General features: G+C 40.2%; 1 protein-coding gene across 2 annotated transcripts; it reads left to right on the top strand.

The window, feature by feature from the left end:
- The first annotated feature begins 2,648 nt into the window (after positions 1-2,648).
- Positions 2,649-12,449, top strand: NELFCD (negative elongation factor complex member C/D). 2 transcript variants are annotated; one of them, XM_075020132.1, is made up of 15 exons: positions 2,649-2,783; positions 3,303-3,418; positions 3,581-3,690; positions 4,728-4,837; positions 5,161-5,268; positions 5,845-5,997; positions 6,752-6,882; positions 7,305-7,470; positions 8,138-8,272; positions 8,805-8,944; positions 9,684-9,798; positions 10,133-10,228; positions 10,452-10,592; positions 10,959-11,088; positions 11,496-12,449. In XM_075020132.1, exons 1-15 carry the CDS (start codon positions 2,718-2,720, stop codon positions 11,528-11,530), a joined length of 1,752 nt encoding a protein of 583 aa, XP_074876233.1. In that variant the 5' UTR covers positions 2,649-2,717; the 3' UTR covers positions 11,531-12,449. The 2 variants fall into 2 exon arrangements, with proteins under 2 accessions (XP_074876233.1, XP_074876223.1); XM_075020122.1 differs by lacking the exon at positions 11,496-12,449 and having other exon boundaries at positions 10,959-11,485.
- The last annotated feature ends 1,994 nt before the right edge of the window (positions 12,450-14,443 follow it).

A 14,443-nucleotide genomic window follows, 5' to 3' on the forward strand; every position in this document is an offset into this window, starting at 1 on the left:
GGAAGCCTCTTCCACCTATATAAAGACATCTGTTGCACAAAGCATATTTATGTGAGCTTTCTGTAAAGAACTAGGATCTCCTAAGCCTCAAAAAGTCTCAGCTTTTGTGGTTTTCCCATCCAGTTTTGTTGGAATGTTAGTTATGTTCTGGACTCACTTTTTCTCCCAATTTTAAATTTTTTGAACCTTCTGTTAGGGTAGTATAATAGTTACTCTGAAATCACCTTCAGAGAACTTGTCCTACATCTTACAACACTACGTCATTACAAGCCAAAAAAAAAAAAAGAGCTGATGAAGCACTGGAGGTGTATAGATGTTTCTTATATGACTCTCAGAAAACACTTTTCTTTCTTGGTTTGGGATAGATTAAATTCAGGTCTGGTAATTTCTTAGGAGTTTTGACTGGTTAATCACGCTGTCTGTTCTGAGTATACTATTATTTTTTCACATCTACGAGATGGAAATTGCCCGCTAACTAAGTGGAGATAAGCCAAAAACTTTTTCTCAAGGATATTTCCATTGGCCTCTAGCCTCAGCCTGTCACTTCACTCCCAGTTCTTTCCTTGTAAAAAATGGCCAGTGCTTCCATAAGCATTGAAAAGTTACCTTACTGTCTTCCTGACTGCAGGCAATCGAGCAATTTTCTAGCATGGGTAGAGAATGTGTCCGTTGTGCCTCTAGTTCAATCCATGCCTTTTATTCTGAAAAAGTGTCTTTTCCTTTCTGTTGACAGAGCAAAAAGAACATTATCCTGGGCTCACAAAAATGTTGAAGAAATGTTTCAGAAACGTTTGCTTCACCACTGTAGGGCAGCATATGACAGCACAGCTCGCACTGTGCTGCAATTCAGGTGGTGGTGTATATTTGCTATACTGAAATGTGAAGTGCAGTAAGCCCTTTGGTACAGTGACCACACTTGAACAAGGACTGCATCTCTTGAAGATCCTACAAAAGCTTATTTCTGAACAGGGGTTTTTGGCCTTCCCTACCAAGCGATTTCATGGACTGCATGGAAGACTATGTAATTTCTTTTTACTATTTTTCAGTTAGGAACTGAATGAGAATAAAGGACCTTTTAAATAATTAATCAGCAATGCTCTTGGCTGCCCTCCAAATCCCAGAACACACCCTCACCCTCCCCTTTCTCACAGTTAAACTCTTACACAACTGAAGAACAGGAGTCGATCTGATGAGAGACAAAGGGACTCTGTTTCTCTCACATGGTCTCCATTTCAGTAATGCCCATCTCCTTGCCTAAGGTCAGATCGTATGATCAGTTTTCATTTTAGACTTATCCCCTCTTCATCCGCCTGTAACTTCCTAGTCTCTCCCTTTGCTGGCAGCCCCCTTGGCCTGTTGCCTTCAGTCAGCTCCCTAGCTCAGCTGGTCTCCTTCGGGACCCTCTCTCTCAGCACCCCCAAGAAGGGCTATACTAAGGTCCCAAGGCTAGAACAACCACTGCTCTGGGGACCCAGCTTCGTGTACAGGGGAACAAATCCTGCGTAACAGGCTGCCCTGTGTGGTTACGGATGGCCTAAGAGCCTCAGAAACGGGGAATTTGGCTCATGCAGCGCAGACCTCTCTGCTGCCCCAAAATGAACCTGCTAACTGTAATGCCAGTAGTGTTATTTATAGGGATTACAGTTGGTTTATTAAGGGGTTTTTTAGATCAAAGACTTCAGGGTTTTGTCTTGTGCTAAAAGCAACCCCCAAAAATTTTGTTTGCAATGAGAAAAGGCAGAAATGTTATTTAATGCTATTCTCTGGCAAGTTTTGGGTACAGAGTTACACCAATGCTGGTCCTAAAACTTTACCACTAAAATCTGGCCCTAAAAATCTTACCACTTCCATTCCACCGAAGTTAGCTTTCCTATTTTTTAACCGTTTTTTTCCCTACTTGTTGGGTTTTTAATTCTACCATAACATTTGATCATTACTATCAACTTGTTGCTGTCGTTCAATACCCTTCCTCTTCAGAGAGCGCGAGGAAACTGCTGTTAACTGCAGCCAGAAGAGCAACACGTCCAATTTTTCCCTCTTCCCTTGCAATCCCCGTCCGATTGCAGCTGCGCTGGGAGGCTTTGGGAGGTTTTGCAGGGTAGCTAAGTTTGCTTTTAAACTTCCATTGGCTTCTTTTTTCCCCTCTGACTTTATTTTTTTTTCCCTCTGACTGCACGCTGTCTTCTGCCTCGGCTGTCCGGCCAGTGCCTAACCGGGGATGAACGGCTCGGACTGGGACAGAGCGAGCCTCCACCTCATGCAGAACCACCGCCAGCTTTTACGTTTCCCTATTTCATTTTTATCTGCTGGCGTCCGTGGATCGTTTCAGCCGTAATTCACCACGCAACGGCTTCACCCCCGTCAACGCCAGCTCCAGCGAGAAGCGGCGCCGAGGCCGTGAGGTAACGGCCGCTCCGCCGGCGCAGGCCGCGCCGCCGCCGCCTCCCGTCAGCACGTCCCGGGGCGGGGGACGGTCTGGGGCAGGGAATTCCCAACGTCCCGAGGCGGCAGAAAAGGGACGGCTTTTCCGTACCGGCCGTCCCCCCGGCTCCGAGGGCCGCTGCGGCGATTCTCCCCCTCAGCTCGGCCCGGCCCGGCGGCGGCTCCACCCTCTCGGCGCCCGCCATTCCGCGCCGCTCCGCCCAGGGGGGGGCGGTCGCGGCCTGGTTGCGGCCATCGCCGCGGTTTTTTCGGCCCGGGGCGGGACGGGAGGAGCCATGGAGGACGCCGATTACTTCGAAGGCAGCGCGGCGGAGTGGGGGAACGAGGCGGACGGAGGGACGGTGAGCGCTTGCGGGCGCCTTAGAAGGCGGCGCGGGGCTGCCCGGTGGTGCGGCGGGAGCCGGCTGCTCGGCGTCGGGCCTTGAAGCGGCCTGTGAGGGGGAGCACTCTCCCCCCACGCCGCTCTGGAGAGCGGAGGGCTTCTCCCGTGGGATGCCGCCTGGTCCTCCGGGGGGGGTCCCGGAGGAGCTCCCGGGTCCCCCTCGCTGTGCGGGCGGGGGGAGCCGCGTCTGGGGCTCCGAGCTGAGGCGAAAAGCGGCGAGCGTAAAGGCGGGCGGGGAAGTCCTCCCTGTGGTGGGGCCTGGGGCTTGAGGAGGTTAAAAAGGAGGAAAACAACTGCGAGAAGGCGCTTGTTTTTTGCGCCGTCTCTGTTAAGTAGTCGCATTTGTCTGGGGAGCGAGTCGCTTGCTGTGGTGAACCGAGGTGTGTGAGGTTCTGTGGGCAAAAATAGCCTAAAGGTGGGAGTATGGCAGGGGGGACTGGACGAGAGAGGTGGTTGACTTGACTGTGCTTGTCAATAGCAAGACGATGAGGACGGGGAGGGAGAAGATGATGCCGAAGTCCAGCAGGAATGCCTGAAGAAATTTTCAACCCCAGACTATATAATGGAGCCGTCAATATTTAACACATTAAAGAGGTGAGTGTAACCTTATGTGCGGTGTAGGTGTAATGTTGTCGCTTTGTACGGAAGTGTGTGCGAAAATGTAGAAATGATGCTATCGTTTTTCTTTTATTTAGTTCAGTTGGTTTTGGTTTTTCGCACGACTTTCGAATTGTTCTTTTCCAATCCTTCCATCAGATATTTCCAGGCAGGAGGTTCTCCAGAGAATGTTATCCAGCTCCTCTCTGAAAACTACACTGCAGTGGCACAGACTGTAAATTTGCTGGCAGAGTGGCTCATTCAAACAGGTACGATAAGTAGTACAGTATAATTTGGGTCTGTAGTCTTTCTTTTGTCAGTGGCAAATTTGATGATACTCAGGAAGTGGATCATTATAAAGTTGTCATCCTGTATGTGTATATGACTACATTCTTTATAATAATACATTTATTCCACTTGGAGAATAAGTGGAGTAATCTGTTGATGAACATTTTGAAATGCCCACAAAATGTATTATAGAGGGAAATATAGTTGAAACAACTGCATAAACTATAGTTTCTTTTTGTTTCATGCACAAGGGCATTACATAGCTGGTGTTAGCAATATTTTGTAATAGTATTATATAATTAATATTGAAAAAACAATTACCTTATTAGTAGTTACTATTTGCTTTCAGTGGATCAGTGGTTAGATGGAAGGTTCTCATACAGATGCCTGTACTCTCTGAGACAAGGATTTCATATTACCAGTCTGCTTATGAATTCTTCAGCAGCTTCTTGCAAGACATGTTCAGCATTATCTTGTGGTATCTTTGTCCCTTAGCTAGTGTAAACTTTTGTTTACAAATGATCAGAATTGTTATACTCTGGTCTCAGAAACATACAACTACTTATTACTACTTTGTGTATTGTTTTGTAGTATATTATCAAAGCTACTGATAGCCAATATATTAAAAGGATGGACTTTACTCTGTAGTGAGGCGGGTTTGCACACCAACCCTGGTAATCCCTTTTGTGTTTAAGATACGTGCGTTTTGGTTTTGTGCCCAGTAACAGTCTTGTGAGATGACTGGCATTGCTGTTTGCATGACTGATGAAGAGAGCAAGAGAAAAGGACTAGTGTGACCTGCCTGTGATCCTAAACAGTCTGCATTTAGGAAAAAAGATCAAGAATCTGTAAATCTGTCTGTATCAGTGTGGCTTGATAGTAGGACTGATGGCTCTCCTCTCATCTTCTCTGTGTTGATAAATTTCTGAGTAGTTTCTGTTCTCATTGAAAAATTTAAGATGTTGCTGCCATGTTTGATTGGATTGCATCTGCCAAGTGTTTTGTTCCTTCTATACAGGTGTTGAGCCAGTGCAAGTTCAGGAGACTGTAGAAAACCATTTAAAGAGCTTACTTATCAAGCATTTTGACCCTCGGAAAGCAGATTCCATCTTTACAGAGGAAGGAGAGGTGTGCATGGAAAACGTGTTGCTATCTCTACATGAGTGGATCCTACATAGACGCCTTCATCTGATGGAGTAGTAGATGGTGGGGGAAGGGAAACTGTATCTTCAAAGCTCTTTGGTTAAGAAACAACCAGTTTCAGAAAACCAGCTGTATCTCACTGGAGTCCTCAGAGGCTTAGAGAACTTAGAAACTTTGAGTGCATCCTCCTTTGTAATAAAGTTCTGTATAACAACTCACAGGACTCCTGAGAGGTAAAAGGCTTACTTTTAATGATGTCGACAACTAGATTTTCTTACATTTCTCTCTATTGCTCTAATCTTTTTCAGACGCCAGCCTGGCTTGAGCAAATGATAGCACATACTACATGGAGAGATCTCTTTTACAAGTTGGCAGAAGCCCATCCCGACTGTTTAATGCTTAATTTTACTGTGAAGGTAGTTTACTCAAGTCTAATAAATGAGAATATCCATAAAGGGTTAACTGTTCTAGCATCAGATATTGGGTGTGGTCTTGCCTGTGTCTTTTATGTATTCCTGCTAATACTGCTTATTCAAATATCAGAACAGTACAATTACACATTGGTGGGAGGAATTGTGTTACAGGTTAAAAGCAGTAAGTGTAGTTTCCCAGTTTGCAGTATCGCTTTTTGAGGGGTTTTGGTTGGTTGGTTTTGGTTTGTTTTATTGTTTGGGGTTTTTTTCCTTTGATCTGTATTTGAAAATTCTGGATTTCTGGTGCGGGGGAACATTTCAGTCAGTTTTGTGTGTTTCTGTGACAGGGAAAGAATGTTATATCTTGCTGCGCTCTGAAGTATTTTTATATCATTATGGTTAACTTTCTTTTTGCTACGTCTTTATTGGCTTCCTTTTCTGTAGTCTAAAAGATGAATGTGAATTCCAGTAAGCATATGGAGAGGCAAATCTTACATTCTGTGTGTTCTTTAGACTTGTTAGGATATCTGAAATATAAATAAATAATACAAGTTTTCTGTGATGTTTTTGTTTTTATAGCTTATATCTGATGCTGGATATCAAGGGGAAATAACCAGTGTTTCAACAGCATGTCAGCAACTAGAAGTATTTTCCAGAGTCCTGCGTACATCTCTGGCAACAATTTTAGATGGAGGAGAAGAAAACCTTGAAAAAAACCTCCCTGAGTTTGCTGTAAGATTTTTTTCCTTTTTATGTGGAAAGAAAATAGTGTTTTTCTTGCCAGTTAGAATACACAAGTCATTGCGGGATTGTAGAGAATCTTGACATCTTATCAAGTCTTAAAAAATCTTATGAAGAGAAGGTATATCTGAGTTAAAAAATAGAAATTTATGCTTTTTGATCATTCTGTGACAAAGAATTTCTTGGGTTGCTTATGTGACACTTCTTATATCTATTAAATGGATTGTAAAAAGGTGAAGGTAGAACTGTTGTCTTTCACATTGAATGCAAGATCTAAAGATCAGTCTAGTCAGTCCCTTGGCAAATGAAAATAATTCTTTTCTCATCCACGTTACTGCGAAAGTTGCCACCTGAATCAGCCCAGCATATGTTCTGTGTCGTGAAATAGCATAATGATTTTCAGATGACTTTGTACTTCTCTTACTTTTTAAATATTGCAGAGAAAGTACTGAGTGTAAGTAGGATAGAATTTCCTCTGAATTTTTGGCACTTAAGAAATGAAATTGTCAATTTAGTTAGTTCTTCTTGCATGGTGTCAATGCATAGCGATACTATGCTTTTCTGTACTTTCTCTTGGCTGTTGGATTTTTGGTTTTCTTGTTTAGTTGTTTGTGGGTTTGGGTTTTTTTTTCTTTTGATTAGTAGATTTCAGTGAAGTCTTTGCTATTATGGCAATGTAATCACAGAAGCATATTTGCATGTTTCTTGTTGACTGGTAAGATTTTTTTGATGCATGCTTTCACAGAAGATGGTGTGCCACGGAGAACACACTTACCTTTTTGCTCAGTCTATGATGTCCATATTAGCTCAAGAAGAGCAAGGAGGGTCAGCTGTCAGACGGATTGCTCAGGAGGTTCAGCGATATGCTCATGAGAAGTAAGTGGGAGTTATGTTATTAGTGAAATGTAAGTCATTGGAATTTGTAAACTGCTGTCTTTTGCGCTTTCTTGATTACTTTTTACCAGCAAAAGAAGAATCCTTAGCTGCAACAGAGCAGTTCTTGTAGCAAGCTTTAATTTGTAGAACAACAGAAAAATTCAATGTCCTGTACTGGGAGACCTGAAATCAGAAAAGCAAAGAATTTAAGTTTCTGTCTATTAAAATATATATATGTTATTATTCTACAAACATTTTAGAAATGAACAAGGGAGATACAGGCCTATTTCTATAATTACCCAGGATAAGGGGTTCTGCCTTAAGGCATTACATTCCATAGGATGTCCCCTGTTGACTCAGACTAAAACTAAAATGTCCAAATTAAGAAAATAAGTTGCTGTGTATGTTTGCTCTTCATCTAGAGGCCATGATGCTAGTCAGATCACTTTAGCATTGGGTACTGCAGCCTCCTATCCTCGAGCATGTCAGGCTCTTGGTGCGATGTTGTCCAAAGGAGCTCTGAATCCAGCAGATATCACTGTCCTGTTCAAAATGTTTACAAGCATGGACCCACCTCCAGTAGAACTGGTTAGTAGTTATCTTTTTATAACCTCTGAAACTTAATTCTAGTACAGCAGCACTCAGAAATATGAGGTCTTGTTGTGCAAAGTGTTGTATCAACACGAAGTAGAAGTTAGCACTCAGACTCATGCCTCTATAATTTTAAGTACTGTCTAAATGTGAAACTACTACTTATATTCTGTTTTGCATTAGCTTCTTGATTGATTTTTTTTTTTAAATCATTCTAAATTGTCTTTTTACATACAAATAAATTAATTAAAGAACTTCTCAATAGGAGGTAAAGATGGCAAGGAATTAATTAACTTCTCTTAACAAAAAAAACCCAAAACCAACCCAAACCAAAAAAACCCACCCAGTTTTGCAGTTTGTTATAAGCAGGCCTAAATGGCATGTTTCACATTTCTCACTGCCTCATTCTAACATGGGTCCTGGTAACAAGTGGTGGCATTTAGATACTTTAGCAATATAGTCTGTAAGTCTGTTGTTTCCTTTTTTTTTTTTTTTTATGTCTTTCTGTCAAAAGTTTGGGTGTCTTCAGAAAACTATCTAACCTACTCTCAAGAGGGAATGTGTTATAGCTCTTTCTATGCAAGGTATATCAGATGCAAAGACTGTACTTATAGTCACCTCTCATAATTCCCAGGCTCTAATAAACCATTCATTTTCTTCACAGATTCGAGTACCTGCCTTTCTGGACCTCTTCATGCAGTCATTGTTTAAGCCAGGGGCTAAGATCAACCAGGACCACAAACATAAGTATATTCACATACTGGCATATGCAGCTAGTGTAGTAGAGATGTGGAAAAAGGTAATGTTCAGTTCTGTGAATAACATTTTTCTTGGTTACAGTGGCCTGACTGTGCTGAAGAAAATGTATGGTTGTTCAGCTGCACAGTTTAAAATAATGTATTCAGCTTGATTTACTTATTTTAATATGACATGCTTCTGGCTTCAGCTGAAATGACTAAAAAAATGTAGATCCTGATGATCAAATAGTACTATAAAAGTCTGAGTGCACTGAGTATTTTTGCTCTCTTCCCCACCTCCTCCCAAAGGTTATCAGTAGCAGTTCTGTGCTACTAGAACCATATGTATGTGCGTTTTCAGAGGAAGAGGAATTTAATTTGATGAAGTGGATAAAGTAATTCTTAGGTAATTAAATAAAGCAAACGACCTTCAGCTCATTGATAACTAGTTCTTATGAAACTTGTATTTTAGTCTAAATTTTGAGAAACATAATGTAATCTTAGGCTTATTGCAGGTTACAATTCCTTTCCTTAAATAACCAAAGACATCCAGTATATTCATAACTCTTGCATACAAACTTTGCAATTTTTCAGAACAAGAGAGTCAGCATAAACAAGGATGAACTCAAGTCAACTTCAAAAGCCATTGAAACTGTTCACAATCTGTGTTGCAATGAGAACAAAGGAGCATCAGAGTTGGTTGCAGAACTGAGCACTCTCTATCAGTGCATCAGGTGAGCAGAGAGACTGGTCCTGAGCCTCAGTTGTTGGAAGGAAAATATCATTTAGGAGAGGTGGTACTGCTAAAGGGGAATGCCTTTCTGGGCTGCTCTGTGAGGACATCCTCATGGTAGAATACATGAAGATGTGATCTGAAAGCAGCTTTCAAAATTGTACATCTGACTCTTTGGAATCTCTCTCATGAGGACATAAATTCTGGCTTTCACTGACAACTTGTCCTTGTGTCACAGAACATGCTTTTCTCTGCCACTGGAAAAAGATGATAGATTACATTGTCTTCCTAATAAAGCTTTCCTAGCAATAGATGTGTCCTTTTTTCTCCTTTTAAAAGTATGAAATAACAGGTAGTGGATAAACTGGAACAAACTTGGAGTGTACATGAATTTTGTTGCCTATTTTTTGGTTTTTGTATTTTGTGCTGAGCAGGGAGTGTCTCTGTAGAAAGAATTTTCCTGCAGCCTATGTTTCCCCATCCCCCCAACCCCCTTTTTTGAGAGCACTACTCTTGATGTGCTGACAACTTTTCAAGCAAAACTTCAAGCTTTATGAATTCTGCTGTCAGTTAAACTGAAACTCTAGCAACCATTAGAATATACTGAAAGATTTTTTTTCTAATTTACTGGGAGTTTTTTGTTTTGGTTTGGGTTTTGTTTTTTTTGTTTGGTTGTGGTTTGGGTTTTTTGCTTTGTTTTTTTTAATGCTCCTGTGCTGAAGCGATCTCTTTTTCTGTAGGTTCCCAGTGGTGGCAATGGGTGTATTAAAATGGGTGGATTGGACAGTGTCAGAACCACGATACTTCCAACTGCAGACTGATCACACTCCAGTTCATCTGGCATTATTGGATGAGGTAAAAGCATATATAAAACCTTGCTGGAGAGTAAGAACGGTTTTGATGCTTGTAACTGGAAGTACATCCAATTCACTGAATGCCTATCATTTGCAGTAAGTCAGTAAATATACAGAGATGAATCTGTTTCTTTTCAGAGTTAATTATTTGGTCTTGTCAGCTCAGTATTATTTACGCTAGGAAAACTTAGGCATCAGAGAAAGAAATGGTGGAATACTTTTCTAAAAGAATGTACATCTGGCACTGAACATCACTGTAAACTTGTCTAATAAAGACTGGTGCATTGGCATTTAAGTTGAAGTCCTGAGGATCTAACTTTCCTGTCTTGTTTCAGATCAGTACATGCCATCAGCTGCTTCATCCCCAAGTTCTACAACTTCTTGTCAAGCTCTTTGAAACAGAACATTCGCAGCTTGATGTAATGGAGCAGGTGACTCTCAAAGGATTCAGTATTTGTGTTCCTTCATATTAGTTAAGCTTATTCAAGATAATAGCTTTTGCTGTCACACCAGTTTTAAGAGTTTAATTTAGGAATATGGTCATGGTTAAGATGTAACATAGCAGATATTGAATCAATATGAATGAGCAATAAAAACTGCACACTTTTGAGAGGAAGTTCTAATCTGTTGGTTCTTCCCTCCCCACACTGTCAGCTGGAATTGAAGAAGACTCTCTTGGATAGAATGGTGCACTTACTCAGTCGAGGATATGTTCTACCTGTTGTCAGCTATATCCGCAAATGCCTGGAGAAGCTAGATACAGATATCTCTCTCATCAGATACTTTGTTACAGAGGTCAGCAGCAAAAATTGTGTTTACTAACATATAGAAATAAACTTTAATATCAGTTGTTTGTGTTTGGATATTAAATCAGCTTGCCTCAGATTCAAAAATGTTTCAAGATATGAGATCAGGTTCTGAGCAATGTATGTAATATCAGTATTCACTAGGATGCGAGTTAGTCCTACTGACTCCTGACTTCTGAAAGTATTAAGGTACTGGATAGAGTACCACAAGGATACATAATTAACTACTTGTATGGAGAACAAGAGGTCTTAAGTGCAATTACTTGTATCCTTTCAAGACTAGTACTATGAATTAAATATTGTCCCAACTACCCCTCTAACTGGAAGAATAATCTATTTCTGTCTGCTGTTTCAGGTGCTTGATGTGATTGCTCCTCCATATACCTCAGACTTCGTACAGCTTTTTCTTCCAATCTTGGAGAATGAAAGTATTGCAGGTACTATTAAAACAGAAGGTGAACATGACCCTGTCACTGAGTTTATAGGTAAGTCGCATTTATTCTTTGCATACCTGCTTCCATTTGTATTTGTTACAACTTGCAAATAACGTTTAGGAGGAGGATTGCTAAAAATAGGAATGTCTGCCAGATATTTTCAGATAACTTCCCTGTTAAGGGCCTGGTTTTTAGCAATTTTCCTTTAATCAAGAATCTCTGGGTAGAAGTGAGGAACTTGGAGACAAATACTGCTTTTTGAGAACTAGCACTGTAGTAAGGAAAGGATAGGAAGGGAATAGTCTGTCATAGGACACTCCTATCCTAAAACAAAAACATCTGTCCAGACCCTAAAATCGGATTTATTTACATAATGCAGAAATCCACATGCAAACTGATAGATCAGAGTAATGTACTGAACACTTTTTTTTCTTTTTTTTTTTTCTTCTCCTTTTAAGCTCATTGCAAATCTAACTTTATTATGATGAACTAAGCAGTGGAAAATATCAAGAATGCAGAGCACATGATCACTACTTTGCCATACTCTCCACCAGTAAGGTTCTGTAACTGGGCAACACAGCAGAAAAAAAAACAAAACCCAACAAAAAAAAAACCAAACCAACCAACAAACCCAAAACAAGGAAGAAGGGGCTGAAGGGCATTTGATTGACTTGCATGGTGACCCTGAGCTTCATATCAGAGGACTGTTAATGTACTTTGGAAAATGGAATAATACTGAAGGATTTTCTGTTGTTACACAAATTAGTATAAATCTGAATATTCTGAAGGGGATAGCAGGAGAGAAACAGATTTATTTCAAAGAATGTTATTTTGGTTACTTGCAGAATTTGTCACTGATTTTTAGTGTAATATATAAAACCTGAAGAATGAGGAAGGTAGTTCCTACTAAAACCACTTTGCAGATAGTTCTTTGAAGGCTGGATCTTGAATGCTCTAGGTTTTGATGTTGTGAGTTGTAAAAAAGGAATTTGTGTGATTAGCTCTGCTGCAGAGAAGCCACAATGCCTCTTTCTCACCTTTGCATTATATTAGAATTCTAAATATCCTACATATTTACTGCTATGGAAAAAAAAACCAACACGTTTTGTGTAACACAAGTGGAGTTGTAACAATCAAGGTTAGTTTTGTATTAACAGATGAATCCTATGTGAGTGTGTTACCTTTCAGAATCTATTTTTTGTTAAATAGATGCATCAGAAGTTACTGGTAAGTTTCATTACCATGTCAGAATTCTACTGCTGTCCAGAAATATGAATGTGTGCAGAAATTTCATTACTGCTTGTTGTGGCTTGTTTTTTATACTTTACTCTGTCCTGGTTGATGCCAAACAGTGGGGGATATACCCAAGATTATAATTCACCTTTCAATAAAGGTTTTTTCTTTTCCAGAGATTTCTTTCAAAGTTTCATTAAGGTGATTCTTTCTTTCTGTTCATTGGGCTGGATTTCTCTTTGTACAGGTTTAAAAGTGAGGGGTATAGACAAGCCCACTGCACTTTTCCAAGCACATCTGTTTTCTGAAGATCCTGCTTTCTAAAAGCCACTGACGTTTTAAGTCCAACTGGATGTAAATTTAAAAAGGAATTCACTTTGTTCTTCTCTGTTAGTGATTCATTAATGGGAACTCTAAGCTACCATGATAATTCTTCAGACAGCAGCCAATTGTATAGATTCTTAACTCCTTATAAAAGGGAGTGCATCTTCCCTTTCCTGAGCTGGTCGTTCTCATACATGCTCCACAGTGACAGCTTACCCTAGTTAACACTTGCAGTGCTCTCTTCAACTTAAAGCACAGGCTGAAAAGGGCAAAACTTGCTTCTGCAGAAGCTGTTCTGAACTTCTTTGTGTATCTTTGAATAGAAGATGTACCATCATTCCAGCTAACTCACCATTTAAATATGCATGAGACCTTTTTTTTTCATAGTATTTTAAGTAGAATTAGCATACAAGTTTGGCTTTTGGTAGCCCCTGACTTCCATTCTTTGTGGAATTAACTACAGAAACAATTCACCCATTAGAGCTTCATTTTAGGATGTAGCCCTGTATCATCGTTTAGTGATAATCAAGAGCACTTTGTTCTCATGTCCATTGCAAATTTGCCAGCTGTTTAAACAGGGTATACTTTTGCTTTCCTCTGTGTTTAAACTTGGTATTGCTACCTCTAAACAGTCAAGTTCCTCTGCACTTAACCATGTAGATGATTTTTTAACTAGTTAAAACTTCGATGATGCTGTGATCGGTACTGTCATACTACTGTGTTCATCTCAATGGAACTAAAGTTATAGCAGGCATTGCAGCTTGGCAGAATTAATCCTTATTGATCCTAAGGAGTCATTTTACTATGTATGGCAAAGCCAAGGAGACAGATGGAATTCCCTTTTGCCTAGATTTATTATTGTCTTTCATGCCTAAGAGGTGGATGGTGGATGAGAGAGATAAACACCTAAGACTAGAGCATGATTCTTGTATATAGGAAGCCAAAATTAGGCCAACATCAACCAGAAAAGTCAGTCTTTGAAGTCTCCTAGCCTACTGGAATATGGCCTAACCTTAGGTCTAAAACATGTTCTTATTGTCACAATACTAAAAGCTGTGCTGTTTGAAACCTAAATGATCAGAATAGCACAACCATCTCAACTTCATCCTAGACACTAGCAGTTATATGGGTCTTCACTGTTCTGCCAAACTTACCTTCTGATTAGGAGCAGACTTCTTTCACAGATAAAACTAAGGTAAGTTGCAGAAGCTACCAACTGGGAGGTAGCAGATAATAGAGAAAGTTTCTGGACAGACTTTTCTTTCCTCCTCTGCACCACTAGAAAGCTTTAACTTACAGTTTTGAGTGAGGCATAATTCACAGGTTGGTTTGATTTATGGTAGGTTGTGGAGATCAACATTTTAAAGTGGTACTCTGTAACATCTGAATGTCTCTTCCCTCCCTTGCTTGGTGGAAGTTGAATTCTTCCTTGTATCTTAATCTTCAGTGTGGACAGTGTGATTTAACTTGGAATTGTTTGAACCATCACAGTTGTTGTGTAGATTGTGTCGTTGACCAACCCTTTCACAGGAAAAAGTTCAGTAAAAGCAGTACCATCCTGGGTAAGCTTTGGGTAGCTCGTCTACCACATGAGACTACTTGCTACGTACAACAGCAGAAGATGACCAAAACCATGTATTAATAAGCTCTTGTAATATACATACAGTCATGTAAGAGAAAAAAGTGTTTATTAACTGCAGTTAACAATGCTAGTTAGTAATATTTGATATGGCACTGATTTGCCACTTAAAACTGAGCCAGTTACTAAGGAAGAGAATTTACTACCTTTCTTCAAATTAGATAAGAGTTCTGGGTTGTGGCAATTAATACTTTGCTGCTTTAGGAGAAA

Source organism: Buteo buteo, chromosome 2 (genome assembly GCF_964188355.1).
Source record: "Buteo buteo chromosome 2, bButBut1.hap1.1, whole genome shotgun sequence".
Classification (NCBI taxonomy): Eukaryota; Metazoa; Chordata; class Aves; order Accipitriformes; family Accipitridae; genus Buteo; species Buteo buteo.